This window comes from Athene noctua, chromosome 8, assembly GCF_965140245.1.
Source record: "Athene noctua chromosome 8, bAthNoc1.hap1.1, whole genome shotgun sequence".
Lineage (NCBI taxonomy): Eukaryota > Metazoa > Chordata > Aves > Strigiformes > Strigidae > Athene > Athene noctua.
Window position 1 is genome coordinate 17232724 of NC_134044.1, and position 24994 is coordinate 17257717.

At 47.8% G+C, this 24994-nt stretch overlaps 1 protein-coding gene across 3 annotated transcripts in view; it reads right to left on the reverse strand.

Moving 5' to 3' along the window:
- Positions 1-11411: 11411 nt before the first annotated feature.
- TP63 (tumor protein p63) overlaps positions 11412-24994 on the reverse strand; it is a 104557-nt gene continuing 90974 nt past the window's right edge. For 2 of the 3 annotated variants that reach the window (XM_074911761.1, XM_074911762.1), the window contains 4 exons: positions 14974-15131; positions 13900-14044; positions 12950-13043; positions 11412-11708 (listed from right to left, as the gene is read on the reverse strand). In XM_074911761.1, coding sequence (XP_074767862.1) covers positions 11412-11708; positions 12950-13043; positions 13900-14044; positions 14974-15131 — 694 coding nt within the window. Of the gene's footprint in view, positions 11709-12949; positions 13044-13899; positions 14045-14973; positions 15132-21831; positions 21947-24994 lie in introns of those variants that run through there. The other variant, XM_074911763.1, reaches the window with a different exon arrangement.

The window sequence follows — 24994 nt, forward strand, 5'->3', positions numbered from 1 at the left end:
AGATGCTACATCCTTTCTCCCCTTTCAGACTAATTACACTGAAACAAAAGGTGAGATATACCATGCCAGGAACATTACCAAGCCTGCAAGTCCTTCAGCCAGCGGGATTAGGTGGAAGCTCTGGATGGCACAAATACAGATGCCGGCAGCCAGCCTCACGCTCTTCTTGCTCAACCGCTGGCGCCACCAGGCAAAAGATAACAAACACCTCTCCTGCTCCCATGATGGGCCTAGCAGTAAAAGATTTCCAAGTCTGAAGTTCCTGCTGAGTAGCCCATGTTCCAGGCTGTGCGGAAGAGCTGCCATCCCTCAGCACCTTTTTGCCCCAGCTATGAACATTGTAGTACTAAAATGTAGGGGAGACCCAAGTGCTGCATAGCCCAGGCACTGCCATGGGTTCTCTCCTGCTGCCTTCAAACTGCATCTCACTTCCAGCACTTCCACCCTTCTCAAAGGATGTCATGGCTGTTGCTGACTTCTCCTTTTTCAGGAAAACCCATCTGGACTCTTTGCTTTCCCCTCCCTTGCAGCTCTGCAAGTCATCAGTTGCCATGCTGCCAGGTCATGGTAGTCTGAAGGCAGCTCTGACTTGAAGACATACTCAGTATAAACAGGAATAAATGCACCAGAGGGATCCTCCTGTTCTAACCAAGGAGGGGAAAAAGGACAGAGTGCTGCCTGGAAACACAGGCCAGCTCTGGAAGCATCACCCAGACCTTCTCCCTCCCTGTCATAGCTGGCCTCTCCGGTCAGCATTGCTCTTCTCTCACTTGCAATGGGGATGCTCACCACCAGCTAAAGCTGCATGAATGGGAAAAAAATCAGGCTTAGGAAATTTGCCTCTAACAGTATAGACATTCATCTTGGGCACCCTTTTCTGCAGCCTCACTGGATCTGACCTGGCTGTCTCAACTAGCTGAGAGGCCTCCATATGCCCTGGCCTAACCAGGCATACAAGGGTTAACCAGCATGTTCTTTGGGCCCAGCATCTCTTCATTCAGATGAAGCAGAGGAAAGCTCTACTGAAGCTCTTCCTCTTGAAGATGGGAAAAGGGTCAAGTGCTCCAGTTTGTGTTCCATGTCTTCCCAGACTCCCTTGCTGGGCTCCACCTCCTGTGAAATGCTGTGGTAACTGTGCTACTTCCCAGCCATGGGGGCACCAGTACAAAAACAACAGAAAAAAATTAAAAATCAGATTTCAGTCAGCTTGCTCTGCTCCTGAGACTCTCCAGACAGCAGCCGGGCACAGCCTGCATCGGACACAGAGTGCCTTTGCCTTCACGTCCTCACCTGCCCATCTTCATCTGGCTGCTGGCATCCCTGCCAGGGCTTCAGTCATGTCCAATTTCCTCACCTCCAAGGCAAGGCTGAAATAATCTGAGACAGCTGCTGCCCATGGCCTGACTGTAATGTACTTGCCTTAATGGTTACTTGCTAATATTTTACCCTTGGGTGAAATGATAAGGTTCAGGGCCAGGTGGAACACGTTCAGCCATCTCTTCTTTGGGGCAAGCTGAGTCACTGCTGTTAGAGTTGTGCAAATCGAGTCTGTGTGTGGTTTTGGTGCATGTGTTTTTACCGTGAGCCCTTGCCTTCAGCACACAGCAGGATCCCTGATAGCTCCTACACACCGACTTCCTTCTGTTCAAGTCACTAATTAAGCAGCAATAAAGGCTAGAATATAAACTATAATAGAAGTAACTGTCTTGATACCTGTAGCACTTAAAGCTGAAAGAAAACTTTTCTATAGGGAGAGCAAACAGTGAGGTCTGTGTTGTCCAGCTACCACGCTCAGTGGCAGGCAGGCACCACCACAGGCTGCTGCCCTAGAAAATCAAAGCCCTGCTCAGAACTTGCAAGAGATGTGGTGGATTTGAGGCTCAGGCCAGAGCCTAAATGCAAGAAGGGAGGGGACCAGCTCACAGATGCCGATGCTCAGGGCTGAGTATTTGCACAGCCTTCAGAGGGCCAAATACTGCCCTAGCAGAAGGGTGCTGGACACTGCTCTGGGGCCTGGCTTCCAGCACATGGACCACTGCAGCATCTTCTAGGCACATTGTGCTGGACGTGACCTGCTACCTCCTGCTTCTGTGAAAAACATCTCCATTCAGATACTCACATTCACCTTCAGGTTGGCAGCTCTCTCCAGGTTCAGCATGGGCTGCTTGACTGTCTCCTTGGAATAAGAAATCAATGTGTTTATCTCACATTTCACCGTGCACGTGGATAATTTGATGCAATTGTGTAGCCATCCACGCCTTTAATTAATCAAAGAGTTTTTCACGCAGCACTGTGCAATATTTTGTTTCCTAACATCCCTGCTACAGAATACTAGGATCTGTTGTAACATTTCTTACCCAATTCCAGCTCTAGGGCTATGCAGCCAAGAAGAAGATGGATCACGTGTAGAAATCTTCAGCATTGTCTCCAGAGGCGATTTCCAAGGAATCAGAAGCTGAATTTATCAGAGGCTCACAGAGGGATTTGGAAAAACAAAACAAAACTGAAAAAGAAGCAGCCAACAAACAAAAACAACGTCGGGAAGAAAACAGGAAGAAGTCAGCAGGTTCCCTGGGGTGCCATTTAGGAAGCTCAGGCAAAACTAGAGAAAAACAGAGGCTCTCATATAAAACACCGTGCCAGAGTTCACTGTTTTAGGACAGGTCTGAAAACGCCTTCCAAGGGGCCACTCCAACAGCTTTGCTTTCAGACCTGCTCCTGCACAGCTTCATGTTGCAGCTGCTGGCGGGGGGGGAGTGCAGGTAAAGACTAGAGATGGCCAAGTAGGAGAGTGCTTGGAAATGCTTGGGCCGAATGCTACTCAACTGTAAAGAAACTCCTGACAGATGCTTGTCCACACCTGAGAGCCGAGCACCCAGCTCACACCTTCGTGCCCAAAGGAGCGGTTTGCGCCCTCTTCCCTCCGGGCTCCCCCGACCCCAGCCAGGACAGCTGGGCTGGTCCTGGCGGGCAGGGCGCCTTGCTGGGGAGCAGAGAGCCTGCGTGGGCAGAGCAGGGCCCTGGAGGCCAAACCCCACGCAAGTGCTGCCCCGGGCTGCCAGCATGGCACACCCTCCCCTCCCCGCCTGCCAGGCAAGGGGGTGCCATCCTCTGCAGCTCCCCAGCTCTCCCTGGGAGCTGCAGACTGTCTCCGTGGCACAGCCCTGGACTGCGGCGGGTGCCTGCCCTGCGCTGGGGGCTGCTCTCACGTTTGTCCCCCCCGAGGGCAGAACTGCACGTGAGCCAAATGAGCGGGGCGAGCTTTCAAAGCGTGCACCAGCACACCGAGCTGGAGCCAGCTCACGGCCTCCGAGCCAACAGCCCGCAGGGAGCCCCGGGGCAGAGCCCCCCTCCGCGCAGGTCCTTCGGAGCCACGCAGGTGCGGAGCGGGGTGCCGGGCCGGCCCTGGCGGGGTGCCGGGTCCCCACCCGGACTGGCTGAGCGGGCTGCCGCCGCGGCGTGGGAGCGCGGGGCCGGCCGCGGGTGCTGCAGCCAGGTGCTGCTGTGGGAGTTCCCGGCTGCGGCGTGTGCTCCCTGCAAAATACCTGGTGGTATTTTCTCAGCTGGAAGGAGAGATGTGTATCGCTCTGGCAGGAAGGACTCGTGCAGCCGAGGCGCTGTGTGTGTGCGGAGGGAAGGTGGAGCGCCTCTGGTGCCCACAGGCAGGGCACCCATGGTGCTGGGAACCCGGGGGCTGCCTGCGCCTCGGCCGTGGCCGCGGGGTGTTGCGGCACAGGGTGGCCGTGCAGGGCTGTTTGCCTCCCTCCGTCTCCAACCAGCCTCCTGGGGCGGGCAGGCTTTGGCTCTGGAGGGCACAGCTTCAAGCCTTTTGCACCCCAGAGCTGCCTGGGGTGAGAAAAGCCGTCTCTCCTGGTTTTGGCAGGTGATGGTTTTTGGTCTTCATCGTCTGAATGTCTCATTCTCGTGAATTGTGCTGGTGTTGGTTGCCACGGGCACGACGCTGGGGATTCCCTAGGTCACAGCAAAGGGCAGGAGCGCAGTAGCTTTCCCAAGAGGCAGCCGCAGCAGTAGTTGCTCTGAAACACCAGCAGGTCGCTGGGTGGTGCCACCCATGCAGCTCAGCGGCCCTTGCTCACGGAATCGAGGCGTTGAGAAGGGCCGTTGTGCAGAACTCATGCCCAGAGAGAGCCGTTCGGGGGGCACGCTCCGTCATTGGCTTTGCACCCACCCGCGCTGGGAAACACGGGACCACATCGGCGGAGGAGGAGAGCTGGCACCGCCAGCCGTCACCCGCCGCGGCCCCGCCAGGCCAGACACCGCCACCGGCCCCCGGCCCCCGCCGCCAGGCCCCGCAGCCCGCTGCCGCCGGCGAGGCCGGCCCGGCCCGGCGCGGGTCCCGCTAGAGGGCAGTGGCGCCCCGGGCAGCACCGCGCACCACCGCCGCCCTCCTCATTTTTTACTTAATTCTTTTTTATGAAGACGGCGTTATAAATCCCCTTGACAGAGGAACCAACGCGGGTGGCAGATGATGGACTCGGAAACGCCTTGGCTTAGTGCAGCCAGATCTCCCGTTGTCTCAATTTTCAATTATTTTTTAATGTCTTTCTCTTTTCTTTCTTTCTTTCTTTCTTTCTTTCTTTCTTTCTTTCTTTCTTTCTTTCTTTCTTTCTTTCTTTCTTTCTTTCTTTCTTTCTTTCTTTCTTTCTTTCTTTCTTTCTTTCTTTCTTTCTTTCTTTCTTTCTTTCTTTCTTTCTTTCTTTCCTTCCTTCCTTCCTTCCTTCCTTCCTTCTCTTTCCCTTCCTTCCTTCCTTCTCTTTCCCTTCCTTCCTTCCTTCCTTCCTTCCTTCCTTCCTTCCTTCCTTCCTTCCTTCCTTCCTTCCTTCCTTCCTTCCTTCCTTCCTTCCTTCCTTCCTTCCTTCCTCCCTCCCTCCCTCCCTCCCTCCCTCCCTCCCTCTCCTTCTCCTTCTCCTTCTCCTTCTCCTTCTCCTTCTCCTTCTCCTTCTCCTTCTCCTTCTCCTTCTCCTTCTCCTTCTCCTTCTCCCTCTCCCTCTCCCTCTCCCTCTCCCTCTCCCTCTCTTTCTTTCCTTTTTATATATATATATATATATATATATATATTAGGTCTGTTGCTAGACACTCATTTCAAGAGTGCTGACAGTTAAAACAGAAGAGGAAAAGCACCATCTCTTCCCCAGGGTCTGCCCATTGATTTTGTTTCAGTTTCTCCCTTTTTCTCCTCAGACCCTGCACCAGTTTCTTTGCCACATGCAGAGCTGTACAGCCCCTGGATTGCACATGGCTGTGCCATGAGAGTGTTGCTTCCAGTGCAGCCAAAAGCCTTAGGAACTCAGCAAAGCTGATTGCATGGACAGAGCTGTCCTGCTTACTATTAACAAACAAGCTTACCCTTCCCTTGGCCTTGAAGCAGGCACTAATGAGACCACATCTTCCAGGGCATGATTCAAAGCCAATATGCTCTGAATGGCTCCCCAGGGACTTTCTTGCCACTGATGATGGAGGGAGCCTAACCTCCTACCCTAGGCAGTTGGGAGAGACAATGTAAGCATCTCCCTTCCATGCTGTAATGGTTGGTATCAGCCCAGCTGCCTGTGAGTAATTGCTGAGCGTGCCAGAAGGCACCCACCTCCTGTTGGAGCATGTATCCCCATCATCCGGGGAAGTGGCACAGCCAGAAAAGCCACTGGCTGCTGTGCTCTCATTATTGTTGCATGCAAAGGGCAGTGCACTGCAACAAGAGTGAAAAAATCAGCTGAACGGTGCATGGAGACCCTCACCAAACACTTCATCTTAGAGCTATCAAGCTGAAATCCAGTTGCCCGTGGCCCTGTGTCTGGTGGTGCTGTGGGAGCGGAGCAAGGTGTGGTGCTGCTGTGACTGCAGCCACCAAGGCAGAAACACGCTGGGTACAAACAACGTCCTCAGGTGTGGTTGGGACTCCAGCCCTTGGCTTGAGTGCTGCAGGCACACAGTCACTGTGCACCATCCCCAGAGATGCCCCTAAGTGCTTGTCCATGCCCTGGCGCTGCAGCTGCAGCCCCCTTGTCCAGCCCCAAATCCGGTATCTCCTGCCCCCCTGAGTCCCACATAGCCTTTCCTTCACTCACCAGTGATCCCAGGTATCTGTCTCTCTTCAAGCAGGCAGAGCTGACATTTCCTAAGAACAAAACACTGTAGGAGTGTTTACAAGGAAGTCAAAGTATTTTAACATAACCAGCTGATCCCCACACTGCCCCAAAGAAGCACTTACCTAGCAGCAGGGCATGGCTGCGATGGGCAGCCCTGCAACATCCACAGGCAGATCGAGGGGGCTGTGGAGGGGCTCCAACTCCTCACTGAATGAAAGGCACCTACTAATAAAAATACACATACACATAAAGCTAAAACCACCTGGTTCCCCAGCGCTGATGTTCAGGCCTTGTGCTGTAGGGGTGGTATATACAGTTGGGAGAGACTGGGCATATAAGGAAAGGGCTGCAGCAAAGAGCAACTGCCACACACCTCTAAGTAAAATTTTGCCTCCTTAATGTTAGGGAAGCAAGCTGGGAGAAAACTGCAGCCAACAGAGCATAAAGATTAGCTTGCTTTTAGTTTATTTGACCTTCAGGGACAGTGTATCCAAATATCAACAATAAGGCTCCAAAACTCCAGCCTCTGCCCTTTGCTATATAATCAGGAAGACAACTCCCTGCCGTCATGGGTCATAAAGAGCCAAAACATCTCAGGACCTGGAAACCACCAGCTGGAGCCTGGCAGCCAGGTGAGGCTGTTTGCCAAACCTGCCTGGTGAAGGCTCGGCACAGGCACAGCCTGTGCCCGCGTAGTGACTGTGTCCTGCTGCCCCCCAAAGCTGACCACTCAGGGAAGCTCTGCAGGGCCTGGCGTAGTAGCTCCTCACTAACCTTCACACAGCAGCTGATACAAGCTACACATTTTATCGTTCAGTAAATCAGAAGGCCAAACAGCCCAGGCTCCCACTTGGTGCTAGGGCTGCCTGCATGGTTTTCCCACTGAAAAACAACTTGCAAAGAAGCAGAGCGGGAGACCAGGTCCTGCAATCCTCCCACCACAGCACAGACAGCCCTTTTGCTGTCAGGAAGGAAGGGGTTTCTGCTAAACTATACAGGACAGAAAGAACGTGATGAGCAAGACATCGTTCACAGGCTCCACTCGGATGTTTGCCAAGTTTTGTTGTGTCCGGATAAGTTTCATTCCAGCGGACTGCTAGCTTCAGCACACTTAGAACTAACAGCATAGAAGGGTATGCACGTCTTCAGAGGTCCACCCAAGCTTGCAAAACACAGCTGGAAGCTTGTGAGGGATCCCTACCCTGAAAACTTCATGCCTGCATATGAAGCATCCCAATATCCAAAGACAAAATTCCAATGGGTATGGGTGGAGGGCAAAAGGGAGAGCACCAGCTTAGGATTCCTCAGCACTGAAACCCTTGCTGTAACAGAAGCAATGCAGAAGTTCCCTACTCCAGCAGTGGATCATAGTGAACAGCAACCATCAGCAAACGTATTTCAAACCTACCTAGTTAATGGAAACTGAAATCCTATTTTACCTGATCCAATTTGCTCATCTAGAGGCAAAGAGCCCGTCAGCTGAAACAGCAAGTTCTTGCAGCCGTTGTGGTAGCAATTCTCTCTTTGAGGGCAACATGCTAGTTTTTAACACTACGTTCAAGCAATCCCTGACTGCCAGAGTGCAACCAGGGGACCAATGCCTCAGGTATTGATATCCAGAGACAACTGTTTCTTTAATCCGTCAAGCAAAATGGAAAAGAAACAGCGATCAGAACCAAAGAAATCAGGCAACCATTCCCTACTCTAATGGTAAACATGAAACTAACTCCGAAGGGAAGCCATGCCTTTTCTTCTTCTGAGATCTTTGTGGGGTTTTTTGACTCCCTGTTCCTGAGTATCCTCCCCCAACCATAGCCCAGGAAAACTGTAAGAGACAGACACGGGACCCCATACAGAAGCCACTGATGAGATTGAGCTGTTAATGTGGTGGTCCATGGACAGACTGAGGCCCCCAGCTGACGGAGCCCACTCCATCACTTTTGGGACAGCCATCCCACTGGCTCTGAGCTGCTCTTTCAAATCCCTGGAAGAACCAAGATGCAAAGGAAATGACTTGGTAGGAGAGAGGATGAATGGGGTGATGGATGAAGCCTTTGGTGTAAATTAAATAAGGACAAACCTCGCCAAGCTCCGAGTGGGATGGTGAGATGGCTGTGCAAGCTTATTTCAGAAGCATGGAGGTAGGAAAGAGCAGCACTGACCCTGCCTGCTCAGTGTGCACATTCCCTCCCCCTGGCCAGGGTACAGAGCAGTCACAGCTCCGTGATGTTTGAGCAGGATGTTGAACACGTGGCATTTCCGAGCACCCTGCTCAGGAACAGAATAAAGAAAGGGCAAAAGCCAGGAGACTTCACAGTTCAGCAGAGGGGGCTTACAGAGGTTGACCCATTCAATCTGCCAGAAAGCAGGCAGGTGGGTGTAGGATGGCACCTTGTAACACACCCTTGTGACACAGGTGGTGCAAGGATGAGAAAACTACACACATGGGCAAAGGCGACATGAAGCCCCAGCTGCTCAGATGACAAAGCAGCAGCAAAGACTCCTGCTCATTTCCAAGGCGGCGCACAGGCAAGAAAAAAAGTTGTTTGGGAATTCAGTGTCATTTTCAGTTTGGCTTTTATTTTCATTGACTTCAACAACAAGGTGTTCCAAAACACACACAGGTCTTGGTGCAGGCAACACTGTCATTGCTACAAGCATTGGCAGATTCTCAGCTCAATTAACCCATACGCTTTGATGTATCAAAACAAAACGGAAAAAAAAAAAAAAAAAATCACAGCTCTACAGGGGAGGGTAAAAGCTACAGCAGTTCAAACTCATTGAAGATTCCGGTTATACAGAAGTGGGCTCCATAGTGGCATACAGTAGAAAGGTTTTCACAGCATATATTTTAATCAGTGATGCAGCAGAAAAGCTCCATCTCACTGCTGAGTTGAAAAGCAGATGCTGAAGTTCTTGCACCCAGACTGAGCACAACATTAACTGCATTAACCTTTATAGTCAGAAGCTTCCTAGTTCCTAAAATGACAGTATTTTTGCATCAATATTTGTACAATACTGAAGCAGCTCAGAAGGATTACACAATGGAGATGCAAAACCTTGGAGGTGAGAAGGGCACAGCCTAATTCACCTCCAGGAATTTGCAAAGTACCTGCACTAACACTTTCCCCACACTAACACTGCCCCGCTGAATTAATTCTTGCATCGAGTCAAGAGCAGGATGACTCGCTTCTCTTGTAGCATATAGGAAAAAAAAAAAAAAAGACATAGTAAATTTTCACACTGAGCATGTTAAATACTTTGAAATCTAGGACACTGCTCTTTGAAGTGTTACAAAATAAAATGACAAAACAGGCTTTCGGTACCTGCCCCCTCCCCCCTCAACTGCAAAGTAACACAGGAATCTCAGTATGAAAAATACAAATATATTTGTCCAGTGATGAATCATTTGTTACAAGGTATACTGTAAGCGTTCTGCATAAAAATAATAATTAAAAAAAACAGAAAAACAAACAACATTTTATTGTGGTTCTGTCAGACCCAGTAGCCCAAGAAGAAATAAAAATTGGCATGTTATGCTGTAGGAAACAAAAATTACACATACAAAAAAATATTTATATACACACACTTTACAGGGTAACCATCTTGCATTACCATTCAGAGCTATCCAAAATAGGCTTGCACAGGTACTGAAAGGCAGTCTTTGAATGCAACATAGACCTGGCACAACAGACAGAGGAGGATGCTAACAGTATCAGACTTAAATGAAATATGTGGCACATGGCAGGGCCCAGGAAACAGCCGCTGCATTGAAACAAGATTATTTGGTTGTAGCAAGGTAGGATGAAAAGTCATTTAAGCTGCTTCTTTCCATCTTTCCCCAACCAAAAAAATGTCAGGCTTACTGGTAAAAAGAGCAAGTCAACTTGAAAGCAGCTGTGCTGAGCTGAGCTCCTCAGTTTAGGTTTGTTTTGTGTATGTTAGAGTCTCACTATCCTGGACAATATAAATGTGAAAACATGCACTCTGTTCAGTAACTCCTCCACAGGATCACTGGCAGTCAGAGGAAATGCCTCAGAGCACAGCTGCTGTAGAACCAATAAAGCAAAAACACAGAGAAATCAATTTCTCATGTAAACATGACTTTTTGCAGTAGCAACACTCATATTACCAGGAACTGGTCCTTGCTCCAAGGCAGTTGGAAATTTCTTTCTTTTTTCACTCTCCACTTCTAGTTGCTCATCACTTAGTCTACAGTCACCAGCAAGAAACCACAACAGGCTCCAGCCTATCACAGATATATCTAAAGACAGTTCTACTTCACTTGGCAGGAAACCAATTTAGCGTGGTCTAAATAAAAGATTGTCTGGGTTTAGAATAGCTGAAGCCCTACAAATCACTGTGCAGCTCTCAGTTGGTCCTCTGTTCAACTGGAGGCTAGGCAGGCAAATCCTTATGCTAAACTAACCAGGCTGCATATGTGGCAAAACCTAATTCTCTAGCTTAAATGTCAGTAGTAGTACAGAATGGCTAAAGGTTGGGTGGGGGGCAGAAGAGTGACTGACGGCTGTATTTGCATTTACATCCTGAAACAAGCAAACCAGGACATACACATGAAGGTAAATTCAAAACAAGAAGAGACAGCAGGCTTGGTTTTTCCCAGAGAAGGTGAGGGAAAGGAAAAGTGTGTTGCAGGTGGCCATAAGTGCTGGCCTGCCCAGCAAAGTGCATGTGCTGTCTCCGCTGGAGAATATTACACATGAACAGAGCACTCAGCTCCGTGGGAAGAGGCTGTTTAAGTGCAACGTTCAGCAGACCGATTCCCATTTATTTTTTGGATGAACTGCTAGTTCAGACTTTGGTGGCTTTGGGTTTTTTGCATTTGGTTTTGGGGTTAGGGTTTTGGGTGGGTTTTTTTTTTTTTGCTTTTTAAACATTTATATTAAACTTTCCTGCTTTTCAAAGCGGGATCACTGGATGAGAGAGACAAGTTTGCAGGTCAGGATGCCCACAAGGTGTGTGAGGATTCAAAAGTCAAGGAAAGAAGCCCTGTCCCCAGAGGAAAACACGAAACAAGAACAACGCCTTCTCGAGAAGGTCAACGGCTTTCAAGGAAATACTACCCGCCTTCCCCCTTCGCTCAGCTCTTCCCCTTGCAAGAGCTGGGGTGGAGGTGGCTGCCCAGGAGTATGACCTAGACAGCATCAAGGGCATAACCTAGCGTGAGTGAGCAAGAAGGTTCCCTCCGCCCTTCGTCCAGGGGTACAGTACCAAGCAGAAGGAAGACAAATGAAGGGCTGAGCAGTTTCTGGCCGAGGCGGGGTGGAGCGGGGTCCGTGGGCCTCACTCCCCTTCCTCCTTGATGCGTTGCTGTTTGTTGCGCCGGGCATCCATGTCGAAGTTGAAGTCATTCCACTCGTCGCGGGGCGGGAAGGAAATGGTCTGCCGGAGCGTGAAGCGGACCGCGTCGATGACCCGCTCCCCCCGGGTTTCGCTGGAGCCCACGCTGACGGTGGAGGCGCCGCTGGGGGTGCGCAGGAGGTGGGGAGGGGAGGAGAAGTCATGGAGCTGCCGGTGGTCCAGGATGCCCTTCCAGATGGCATGGCGGAACTGCTCCGGGATCTTGAGGCTCACCAGATCCTGCAAGGCAAGGTAGAGGGCTTAACAGGGCAATCCCTGGGCAAGCTGGTCTCCAGGAATGGAAGGACCCTCTGGCCCACCCTGAAAATGCCTATTAACCAGCAAAGCTGCTAAAATCCAGGTGGCCATGATGCACATGAAGACAAACCACTAATCTTGAAGGTGGTCATTCACTTCTGAACAAGCATGTTTAGCCGTGAGGCAGCAAGGACTAATGACACAAGGTCTGTTCTGAAGTTACACAAAATGCACATTCATGCATAAGATATGGTGACCTAAAGCTAAATGTTTAACTGGACTGCAAGACCTCCAAGACAACCTCAGGGAGATCTGCTGGTTGTCTATGGTGGGGGCTGCTGGGCTGCAGAAGTTCAGTAGCTTTGAAAACTTCCATGTTTATTTGAAAGCCTGCAAAAGGATTTTAGAATCCAAATCTGAGCTCCAGTATTCAAAGCTCTGGGTCTGACTCTACAGGAACTGCCTTAACTTGAACACAACCAAAATTTAAAAACAGACACATAACCTTAGAAAACTCGGACTCTGAGGTCCCATCACCTTTGGTGCAGTACCTGAGGGGAACATTAACTAAACTCTGGGAAATATGATATCAGCTTCTGAAAAAATTAGCAACCAGCTTTGGTTAATTCGGGTCAGCTTTTCTGATTAGAGCAGCAGCAAAAGGAAGGCAGCCCATGCTACGAAGCAAAAGCACCACAGCCTTACAAAGTCTTGGGGAAGAAAAAAGGGACAGCCAGCTCGGAGGAGAGCAATGGTGCAGGAGAGGAAGCAGCAACCCTGCAGCAAAAGCCATGCAAGAGAAAAAAAGAAAACCAAAACAGGGCTGAGATGCCAGTGGCAAGAGAAGATCATTAAGGTAAGGTCAGAAAAAGAAGCAGGGAGGGAAAAATGCTTCTGGACAGCCTACTTGTCTGCAGGCAAGTGAGGTGTTTCAGAGCAGTGTGAACTGAAACCAAGCCTTGCAGAATTAACAGGCATGTGGGCTGGGTCCACTTCGGGGGCTGAAACAGAGTGGTGGGGAGGGGGAGACACTCTTTCTCTGTGCCAGGCAAGGCAGTTAAAATGCTGGCCTTGAGTCCAGCCTCTCTTCACCTTCTCTGTGTGCAACAGCCTTAAGTCACAGTAATCATATAAAAATAAAAATATACTGAGTCTGGATTTCTGACCCCTTCCTAAAGCAGGGTCAAGAGTGCAAACAAAGGAAATGGTGAGGAGTTACTTACATCCATGGAGTAATGCTCAATCTGATAGATGGTTGTCAGCCCCTGGGTCGTGAAATAATCCACACAGGATGAGCAGCCCAACCTCGCTAAGAAGCTGCAGAGGAGGAAGGAAGGAAGGAGAGAGAAAAAAGGATCACCCTGGCTGCAACAGCCTAAACCACAGAAAAACCAAACACTCAGCCAACCTGCAGCAACAGGAAACAAAGCTTTCACCCTTGGCTTGACCTTCTCCAAGACATCCCAGGCCAGCAAGCCACATCGCTCCACATCAAACAAATGAGGGAGTCCTTCGGCTCAGCGCCCAGCAGACAACCCTCATGGCAGCACATTGCCTGAGTCAAGAGCTGGTACTGCATAGCCTGGATCCTGGGGCAGGAAGGCTCATATAGACCCTCCTGCCAGATCACTTCACCCAGAAGGTGGCCAAGCCCATGGCAGCCTGCTGCATGGATAGAGGGCTTCAACAAGACAGTGGGTCTGGGGCTCAGACACGTCATGCACACAAAGTACTTCAAATCTGTACATTCCTCCCTAAGTGTAAAGGATTCCTCCTTTATGGGCAGCATCTTTCAACCTGTTTGACTTCATGGAGGGCAGAGTGGCTTCTGACCCCAGACATGGCTTGTTGAGTGGGCAAAGGGGAAAAAAAAAAAAGCAAAAAGAAATGTTTGCAAGACTGCCTGGCACGCTCAGCTCCACCAGTTCAACAGATGCTGCATCCCTCAGCTTTCTTGCAGTCCTAACGTCCCTGTTTCTCTCAGGTGCTTGGAGGTGGCGGTTTGAGGCTCGGTGCCCAGAGGGTGCCAGACCCAGGACTGCCAAGACCCACTGGGATCCAGTGCTCCTAGAGAATGGGGTGAAGAACCCGGCAGGACCCTTCAGGCTCCTGACACGAGGTCTCTGCTCCCTGCAGGTGGGAAACGTGTGCCGGGCAGCCTGCTCCTGCTCACCTGACGATGCTGCAGTCTGTGGGGTACGGAGGAGGGGGGGTGCAGTGGGACGTTGAAGGCATGGAGAGGGGAGGAGGCAGCGCCTGCGTGGGACTGAGGCCATTCATGTCACCGGTCATGGCCATGTGGGTACCCATCATGGGAACTGGAGGAGAAAAGGAGCAGCACATCGTTACCCAGGCATCCCAAGACCCCTGCTTCACCCCCAGCACCAAAGGACAGCACCTGCAGCTGAAGCAGCCTTAGATCCCCTGCAAAGCCCCAGACAGAGCGAGCTCATAGGGAACTACAGGCAGGGCTGCAATGACTGCACAAGGAGCAGATGACAGACAGTCCTTCAGGATCTCTCCCCTCACTGGAGCAACTGTCAGCAGCACCGCCGCCGCCGCGTCACCTTCCCTTACAAACAGGCTCGGTAGAAACCTAAGAAGCTGCAGGCATCTCAGCTTTCCCTGCCGTAGGAGAGGAGCAGGACAGAGCCAGCGGAGTAACTCAATACAGAAGCCAAACAGCTTTGTTTTCAGAGACACCAAGAGCACCCAAAGGGGATCAGCAACAGGTGTGGGCAGGAGTCCAGTGCTTTTGAAATTAAAAAAAAAGAAAAAAAAACACCAACAAAACTCAGCCCCCAGAACCATGTCTGTCATCCTGGATTTACAGGGCTGCTGGGCACTCTTCAACAGCCAGGAGGAAGCAGGATACAGAGCTGCAAGATGCAGATACTTCCTTTGAAACTAAGAAGTGTCTTAATTGAACTGAGGGAAAAAAAATTTTGCCAACATTTGCATCTCCTCTGCTGGGAATAGAAGAAGAAACAAGTCTTGAAAGGCAGACAACAGTGCAGCCAGCTAGATCTGCAGCAAAAAGCAGCTCTGTTCACCCCTGTGAGGCTCAGAACAGGATGCTGAAGCCTTGCCCTGTGGCACAGCAGTGAGCAATATTTCATTCTGCAGATTTCCAACAAATGACTCCAGGCTCTCCAGCATAACACTAGCCACTTGGAGGGGCCAAGTCTCCTTGCCCAGACTAGTGGGGAGCATGCACGGAACAGGAGAAGGAGTGAGGGTTTCTTACTGTTGGTTCCCATGCCGTCGGGGATGGTGGTTGGGGTCAGGGCATTGCGCTGCTGGGGGTTAATTAGCTGGCTGACCGAGGGCAGCTTGTTCATGCTGTTCATTTTGCTGAGTGGTGGAGAGTTGGAGCCGTAGGATGACTGCGACTGCATGGAGGTCCTGCAAACCAAGGAGGTGTTAGGACAGCTGTTAAGAGCATGTATCCAAGAGGCTAAATGCTCTGTGGCAGTGGTGCTACTGCTAGTGAAATTACTACACCATGGAAGCATTGCAGATAAAGATCATTGGAGAGAGAAAGTCAACAGGAAATAAGAAGTTTCCCAGATATTCTGGGTATTTAAAAAACAAATGGTGAAATACTAACAAAGGGAAGCTTTACTTTCAGTTCAAATTTTTTATTTAAGGAAAAGTTTTTACGTAGGTTTTTCAGTTGAAAAGAACACAGGCAAAGCCAGCAAACAGCTGCCAAAACTCAAAATGAGTATTTTTAAGTTAAACTTTCCTTGTGGTCAAAGACTTTTTTCATAAGAACAAGAACTGAGGAAGAAATCTCAAACCATCCTAACTACCCCTAAAACCTGACTGCAGAAACGATTTTCAGATTGGGACACATATCACTTTGGTTTCTCCAAAACTCCTAGTTATTCATATAATCAAGTTGTTACCAGGTGTATGTATAACAGCCAGAGGCTCTTTGCTCAAGACAGACTCCACACACCTTAGGGACCACTGCTGAGATGGTCAGAGCTGCCTGAGACACCGATATGCAGCTTTTGCTGGTGTTAAGGAATACCTGATATCCAAACCCCGCAGGCTGCTTGCAAAGAGTATCAGATTCCTACTACCACTCGACAACAGCACTAGCCTCCCTCAAGTCCAGACAGCCCCAAACTCCATCCAGCATATCCACGAACTGGGCCAGAGAGGCTTGCTGGCAAGCTCCCCCCTGCCCAGCCCCAAGGGTCCCAGCTGTAATCCTGCCTCGTAAGTGATCCAGAGTGTGAAGACCAGACTGCTTCTGAACAGCAGCCCAGTTCCCAGATCGCGTTACGGCTGCGGCATCCCATCTGCAGCGGGGTCTTATCTGAGATATGCAGAAAATGATCATTAAAGCAGGTCCAACAGCACAATTGGCAGAGCAGCACCATGCCGCAAGAGAGCAGGTTTTCCTCTCTCTGACACCAAGACTGGGCAAAGGTGCTGGGGAAGCGGGCACACTTCCCAAACACGACAGACACTCGCAAGCTGTGCTCACCCAGCAGAGCGGAGGTCGCCTGGCTCACCACGGAGCCCAACCCTCGTTCGGCCATATCACAGTGACCCCACAGTGAACGTGCAAGGGCACATTCCCATCTTATTTCCCATTGGGAAACTTGTTCGTCTGGGTATAACTGGTTATACCAATTCCTGGGAACTGGCTTTCCTTCTATGCAAAGAGAACATTTGTTACTTCAAATAAGCAAAGTGTAAAAGAAAGAAAAGGCTTATTCCTAGCTAATTTATTAAAACCTTCAGCACTCAAGGTCAAGTTTCATACAATTACATTGTCTCCAGCTTCCTGCACTTTTAAGACTTGCAATGTTGGGTGGAGAAAACATCTATGCTAACAGGCTAGAGTATCTAAGGCCCTGAAGAAATGTTACCTTAATTACACAATTACAGGAGGTACAGAAGGGTGTGAACTGTCCTTTGGCAGTGAAGATGCAGGACAAGATCCAGCAAACTTCATAGACTCAAGGAAGCTTCACAAATTAATATTAACTATGGCAGCAATTCCCAAGGGGAAGTGAAACCAAGCCATGAAGTTCAGATCCAACTTTTCAGGGTGAAGGGAATGATTCAGATCTGAGGTTTCAATTCACCAGTTATGAAAGTTGAGGCCAGCCATGAAATTCAAGTCACATTGACACAACCCTTAACCTAAGAGGATTCTGGATTTAGAGCCAAAATGAGTATTTCTACTTTACAGGTTTGGGCACTTATCCTAACTGAGGTTCAGCTGCAATTAATATACACCTGAGTAGTCTTTTGGGGCAAAATCTGCACAATATGTAAGTGGGGAGGTCACCATGTACACAGTGAAATTCTAGATCAAATCAATAAAGACTTCCCAAGAAAGATTTAGTTGCATGGTTTAAGCTCAGGACAGATTTTATTCAGAGAGCTCATGACTAGAAACCTTTTATTTAAAAAAAAAAAAAAAAAATCCTGTTGCTATGAAACAAGGTTCTCCAAGGAGGTCAGTAGTGGGCCTAACTTTGCCCTCTCCACCACTAACAGTGATCCAGTGATCTCAGCAAAGCTAGTTAGGAGACTACAAAATATTTTGGGGAAAAAAGTAAACTATCAAGCAAACACAAACCAACCCAAAGCACCCTACACTACAGAAAACAAATGCCTACATTAACATATAGCTTAAGGACTCCATTCTTACCTCCTTCATGCTGCTAAGAATCAAGATTAAGACAATCAAGCTCAAGTGAATAAAACAATAAAAACCCCTATTTTTCTTCATACCCATATTCATTTCAACTAAACAATTCCATCACATTTGCAAACACGTAGAAGGTCTAAAGAGAGACATCCAGCCAAATAAAAGTCCCACGATGAACCAAGATGCAAAATTTTATTGAAAATTAACGTCACACGTCAATGTAGCAACAGTCTCAGAAACACAAGAAAATGTTTTGGTATTAAACACACAGACTACATGGTGTTTGAGGATTCATTTCAAATATATTGCTTTTTTCTCTTTTTTTTTTTAAAACAGGTATTATAAGAATGTCATGCACAGTGATTTTTATTAAAATTATACTTACTATGTCTCAAGAAAGATTAGAAGTAGGAGCATTAACATTTCTTTGATATCAATGCCAATGAAATGCATTTTAATATCAAGGTATAAGGACTTCAATTAAGAGACTATTATACTTCTTGGAACAGTCTGATATGAAAGGCACTGAGTCACATTCTGCAACTGATTTTTCTCTCTTCAAGAGGCTATGTAATTATTTAGCCAATAACATTTGTAGTTATGCAAGCTCATATAAAGGCAATCACCTCTCATGCTTCAAGGCACATACTGATCATCTCAAGAGGTCAAGAAGGAACTTCCTTCTTCTCCCACATATGAAGCACAGTTCAGTTCATAGGTTAACTTGTATAATTCTGCACTTCTCCAGCTCACTGGATATCAGCCCTTCACCAGAGGTAGAAAACTGCTTGGATAGACCAATTACCTGATTCAGTAGACAAGTCCCAGAGTCCTCATTCACATTAGATGAGCACACCGTCATGTAAGCAGCCTTAATGCAAATGACATCAAAGGTTCATTAAGTGCAAGAATAGGGCAGCTCAGGCTCAGAGAGTTTAAGATCTCACCCAAGCCCCTGTGCTTACAGTTTGCTATCCTTGAAGACCTAGAGCTAGTCACAGTGCAGAGAGACCGAAGTGAAATCTAAGCTGTTCAGTTCTGGGCCTGCCTCTCCTCACAGCAAGTGCAGCAAGAATTACATCCTAAGTTCACACATGGTCAACATGTCCATTTGCAACATTTTTTCAAGTAAGGTTGCCCAGTGGGATGCATAACCCTGGGATGTCACTGATGTAGTCAGTAATGGCACACAAGTGACAGATGATGCTCACTTGCACTCATCCACTTTGAAGGCCCATGAAGCAGAGAGATGCCCTTGCTCTCCACATCTCAAACAGCTGCTACTCTAAAGCAAGCAACAGTGCATGTTTTCAACCACACAAGTGGTTTGTAGGCTTGGTAACTAACTGGGAGCACGGAAAGGAGGAGCTTTGATGGTCACTAGGCAGACAGCAACTACAGCACACAGACAAGGGTAGCGATAATGACTACCCTTAGATTTCACATATGGGAACTTCCCAAGCTAGGCAGTGGATGCAACCTGCTTTCCAGGGAATGGAGCTGTAATGAAGGGAGTGGATATACATCAACTAGTTGACACAGACTATTATGACCGGACTGACAAGGCCTAATTAGTCCACTCAGTTATTCCTTGAAAGGAAAAGGCTTATTTTTCGGAATCTTTGAGAAGCAATCAAAAGACAGAACAAAAAAGCAATCAAAAGACAGCTAGGAAAAAGTTTTCTTCTTTTATTATCTCCAATTGCTTTCAGCTCTAGGTTATTTGATAAAAAAAAAAAAATCTAAAAAGTGCACCTTCTGAGATAACTACCTTGTAGCTGGAGAGCAAATCAAGTCACCATTAAGACCAGTTTCACAATCATCATCCTCTTACAGGTGAGGACAGATGGGAAAACCTTTCCAGAGGACAGTGGGATCCAAATAATTTATATTCTTGTTTTGTGGACATTTCAGGTATTGTATTGCCCATCAAGTTACAAGAGATTTCCTAGAGGTCAAACCAAATGGTGAACTGGAGCATGAGCTGGAAATCTGCTGGTGCGAGCTGTGGATGTCTTGTATCTTCTGGTGGACAGGCCCTGGAGCACAGCTGTAGATACAGATTAGCGTGTCCCTGTCGCAGCATTTCTGTATTGCCATCCATAACCCACAAGACCAAAATCCAGGAACAAACTTTCATTGGAAGGACAGACTCACAGTGCCATGCATAATCCTGCATCTGGGCTGCATTTGCAGTTCAGATTCGCACCTCTCACAGGGAAAGGAGTGGTGTTGCCTTCCTTCTTCCAAATAAAGGCACAGAGCAATAGTTATCTGCTTTGTGATCTCAAAGTACTTCCTGTAGTTTGCAGGCAAAGTACAGAGGCACTTGATCTGGTTAGTTTTACACAAAGAATAATGGTAGAGCTGCAACTGTATGAAATAGTCACTGCTAGTGTTTGTTATTATTTATACTTAATCACAGTTTTTGGGGCTCTTCTCCATCAGCCCTCCCCCACACTGCTACGGTAGAACGAGTCTTGCTAAGACATTGAAGGAGATATCCAGAGATGGGATATGGCTCTCAAAGGAGATGTTAGTACGAGTCATCACCTGCTCAGATCACTGCTCTGCTGCCTGGAAGCAGATGATGTGATGTTCAGAGATAAGAGTCTTCTCCCACTGCATCAGGCTTTTTTCCTTGGTGGGTGGCCAGGAGGCCCGCTCTGCATCTGGAAGGCATTTTCTCTTCAGGCTGTGCCTAACCACAAGTGTGTCAGAGCTGGGTATGCACCTACCCCAGATAAATCCAGCACAGACTGCACTGCAGGCACACAGGTCCCCATCAGTACTGATCCAGCTTCCTGTGTTTCTCAGGGGCTGCTGATCACTGGCGTTTGTAACCGAGCTCTGCTCCTCAACCACCGCTGATCTGTGCGGACACCAGCCCACAGGGAGCACTGCTCCTGGCATGCCTTCAGTAACTTCTTCACATTTCTATTTCCTGCAGCCATGAACATCACAGAGTTCCCCAGGAGAAATGTCACCACCTGGAAGTGTGCATTGAAGGACACTTCTCTACCAGCATTAGAGGCTGTTCTTCATGTAAGGATGTTTGAACACCTCTCGGTGGGGAATGCCACAGCAGGCACCATGCCCACCCTCAACTAGCTCCACCCTCATCACCAGTACCCGCACCTAGTGCCATGCTCAGCAATGCCACATTAGTTCCATGGCAAGTTACTTGCCTGTTGATCATTCCTCCTTTGTGCTGGTCTGGGCTTGACACTTAAGAGATGAAGTTTTCAAATTATTCAAGGATGGCTTTCAGAGGTAGAATTTGATACAAGCAGTGTGAGGATTTACAAGTCCCTTCTGAGAAACAGTCTTCTGTGCAGGAATGGCTAAGCCAGGATGCACTTCATCGACACAATAAGCAAAAGCCACTGGTTGCAGGATTAATGGACAAGGTGGGCACAGCTGAGACCACTTGGGGGAGTCCACTGCAACATATGCTGGCACCATTTTCCTTTGAACAAGGCTTGTAGTGAGGTTATAGTAGGGTTGATGAAAACTCTAAGGCAACGTCTAGTAACTGCTGAAGATCTGCAAGGAAAGGGGCAAGCTCTGACCCCTTTTCACAGGTAGGGCAGTGAGCAATTTTGGACACTCTGGTCTTTACACCCTCAGCTGCAAAGGGACGGAGACATTGGGCACACATGGATGTCATTACACAGAAAGACTTCAACCTCACATTCAACTTGTGCAGCTCAACCCACCACTTGGATCGAGCCCGCAGAGTCAGGAGGGACCTTCCTAAATTCAAAACTGGATTAATGCCAGCAGTACTGATGCAAAGTCAAAGTCACTCAGTCTTCCCTACAATTCTGATGTATTTCAGACCAGACCCTTTAAGATTAGAAATAAGGGGAAACAATTCATGATGTCAAAGTAGTGGGCATTTCTACAGAAAAAAACCAATTCTTACCAGTGCCAATTCATATAATTCTTACCTCCCTCTGTCCAGCAGTACAAATACTTCAGTTACTTGCAGTATTACTGCATGACCAACATTAAAACAGGCCAAATTGACTATCACAGACCTTTTAAACACACACCCCCTTTCACCCCTCCCCCCCCCCAAGTCCATGAACACATTTTTTAATTTAAACAAGACAAGAGGCATTTTAAAATTGAGACCTGCTCAGAGAAACCCTGATGAGTTTCACAAATACAGAAGAGGAAAGAGTATCAACACATTACAAAAACAGGAAGAAAACGTTACACTAAGACAACATTGTGGTTCCTGACCTCCCAATGCTATGGACTACAGCTAAGAGGTCTGTAGAAGTGTCTGTTGTTTCTGCAAAGTTTGAGTCCCTTCAGAAGATTACTCTCACTATTTGCTCTGTTGCTATCAGGCTGTGTATTTGCCCCACTGTTCCTAGTCCTGCCAGCTGGGCAAAGTGACCCCACCATCTCGGTTTATGGATATACTGATGGGTTTGGGGGGCTGGAATGTTTTAGGATGGCATCGGTCTGTTTGGGAGGGTCTCTCCTTGAGTCCATGAGTTCACTCCTGAAGCAGGCCGAAAGGAGACTGTAGAGAAGGAACCAGACAAAAGAAAAAGATGAATGTACAGGACCCTTCACCAGCCACCAAGAAACAGTCACTTTTCACCTTCATGATCACAGTATGGGCTTTGCAGGAGGGGAAAAGCAGATGTCTTAGCACCTACAGTGAGGGTATGTGACACGGAGATTTAGAAAGCTGGAAAGCCCCAAGTACAGGTGAGTGCTTGGCAAGGAAGAGAAAACAACTAGTTGATAGGGAAATCAGATTTCTGTGTCCTAGTCTCGTGGGTGCAAATGGTGCCCCAATACTGTTCCCAGTAAGAAATATAAGAGGAAAAAAGCACTCAGCTAAAGGGGAAAAGGAGAGAAGCAGTATCCATTGAGTCTACTTCAAACTTCTATTACTTAAAAACCAGAAGCTGGTTCTAGGGAGACAGGATGGTGCCTACTGTGAAAGGGCTGTATTGATTACAGCTCAACTACTCCCATTTTCAAAGCCAGGAGACCCCTCGCACTAAAGCTGAGGGGTCCCTGGGGCTGCCAGAAGGCACTGCACCCTCTGAGCAAGCAAAGGAAATGCAGCACATCTTTATATACCTAATCTCACATTTTTTCTTGCTTATTTTCTTCTTGGCAGTTCTCTAGTGAGAACACGATCCAAGTGCCTGGAGTTCACAACACATGCAAGCACAGCACTACCAAGCCAAACCATGCAAAAATCCACTATATAGTTTTCACACCAAAAATGAGAGTGACTAGGTGGAGGTATGAAGAATACCTTCCCCACCAGCCCCCTCCCCACAACAGCAAGCACTCTCATCTCAGCCGGAGCACTCCAGGCACCAGATAGCTCAGCTCTGTCATACCTCACTGACAAGGTTAATTCCTTCTGGTTTGGATAACGAGCTGTGCTGCTCACTAGATTGAAAGTCTGGGAGCTTGCAGCCCTGCTGATACGAGAGAAAACGTTTGCTGGGATATAAGATCCCACTTGGAGATAAGAACTCTCCTTCTTGGTAGCCATTGGAAGACTTTGTGAAAACCTTTCCATCATGGGAGTTGGATTTGATACTTATGGGTCCTTTCCAACTTGAGATATTCTATGCTGTGACAAATTGAAATAAAAACTGTTCTGAAAACAGTGCTCAGCAGGGTGAAATCCACCACACAAAATCTTACTGAAAAAGTGTTTTCCAGTGAAACCTTTAAAGGCTGTGGAGATACTCCCTGGGAATATTGATGGCAAATGTGTTCCACAGCAGAGTATTGAAGAAACCTTCCCTCCCCAATAAAGCACGGGCCACCTCTGGTATCTCTGGCAGCAGGGATCTTCTGGCAAATCCATGTTTTAAACAAATGGTGGCAGACCACGTAAAGGAAGTCTTCTAAACATGTGTGCTGATGTTCACATATGGGCCACAGGATTTGTCAGTGAAAAAAGAAGAATAGAAACTGCAGCAAAAAACCCCCAAACCTTCCCACCTATGATCATGAAGGTATTTGGCATAACAGTAAATAAGAGAAAACCATGCACAAAGGAGCAGAGAGAGGAGATGAGACAGAGAAAGATTGTGGTCTGGCATGATGTGGAGCACTGCAGTATTTTGGTCATCTCGTGGGACACAAAGCTTTCTGATTGTCACCAGATTTGTCCTTTTTATTCCAGAACAGTGAGACTGTTGCATCTGCTGGCCTGCCAAATGAAATGCTGGTCTGTATGTGCACAAGAGCAATTATTCAGTTATTTTCCAAAATGACAGATTTATATTTGTAAAACTACCTTTCACCATGATAATCCCATCCTTGCTTTTCCTACTCTTCAAAAAAGATGAAGCTTTCCATGTTGTAGGAATGAAAGGGAAACTTCACCCCACACATTTAGATAGCTTTTCTATGTTAACTAGTACTCAGAAAAGTAAGCTGAAAAATCAAGCAATTCCTCCATCAAGGCTTGACTGTGGAGCACATATGGATGAAGCTCCATTTTGAGAAGAGCAAGCCAAAGGGTCTTTTTCTGAATTCTGGAACTCACAAACATGCCACCCCCACAGAACCCTGCTAGGACCTACAGCTTCCTACACATCTGAACTCAGTCACTGCACATGCACTTTCCTAGCTCCCAGTTTTAACATACACTTTGAACAAAAGTAAACCAAGAGTGAGATTTGAAAGTACATCCCTACCTATAAAGTGAAAGGCATTTTCTTTTAAAGCCAGAACAGACTTGCAAAGGAGTCACTGCGCTGCTGAGTTTGGCTGGCCTGACAAGGAAGCAGTAGCAGGACATCTCCCAGCAACCTGCTTGCATGCAAGGATGCTCTTATCCAAACCAGTTCCTACAAAGTGTCTTCTCTCCCCATTCTCACATCAAAATGTGAGGCTCCTTTACAATTCATTTTTGGGGTACAGTTGTGTCTCCAAGTCTTTTCAGCCTAAATGCCCCTTTCCCCTGAACACATTCCTTCAGAAATTAAGTTTTACCCTGGATTATCAAGGAAGAAGCACCAGAATCCAACTGCACCTAAGAAGCTATTGCTTGAACATGCATTTCAGCACAGAGGACCTTGCTTGATGGTAGGCTGTCGGCAGAGACAAGTGCAGGAGCTCTGAACAAACACTGAAAGTTATTTTTCTCCACACTCCTGGCATCCTTAAAAGCTCTTAATCTTTCTCCCCAGTATTTGAGCACGCTCAGCAGCTGAGAAAAACGAGTCTATAACTGGACAAGTGCCAGGAGACATGCCAAAAGAAGTTTCATTAAATTAAATGGCTGGACTTATACATGCTGGTCTTAAAGGTAACACAAATACCAACCTCAGTTGCCAGGAACCCATCCTATTGATATAGGAAGAATGAAAACAGTAATTATGGCAAAGCAACTGTCAGCACCAAGTGAAAGCTGTCATCTGCTGCCGTCCATTTCTGCTTACAAAACCATTTCTCAAGTGAAATGGCTGTGCAGTTCAGGTGGAGCTTTGAAGACACGCAGCTGAGCGCACAAAGGTTGCAATGCCTAGGAGCTAATAAATACAAGCTATAATATATACAAGCAGTGCAGATGACTGATAAAAAT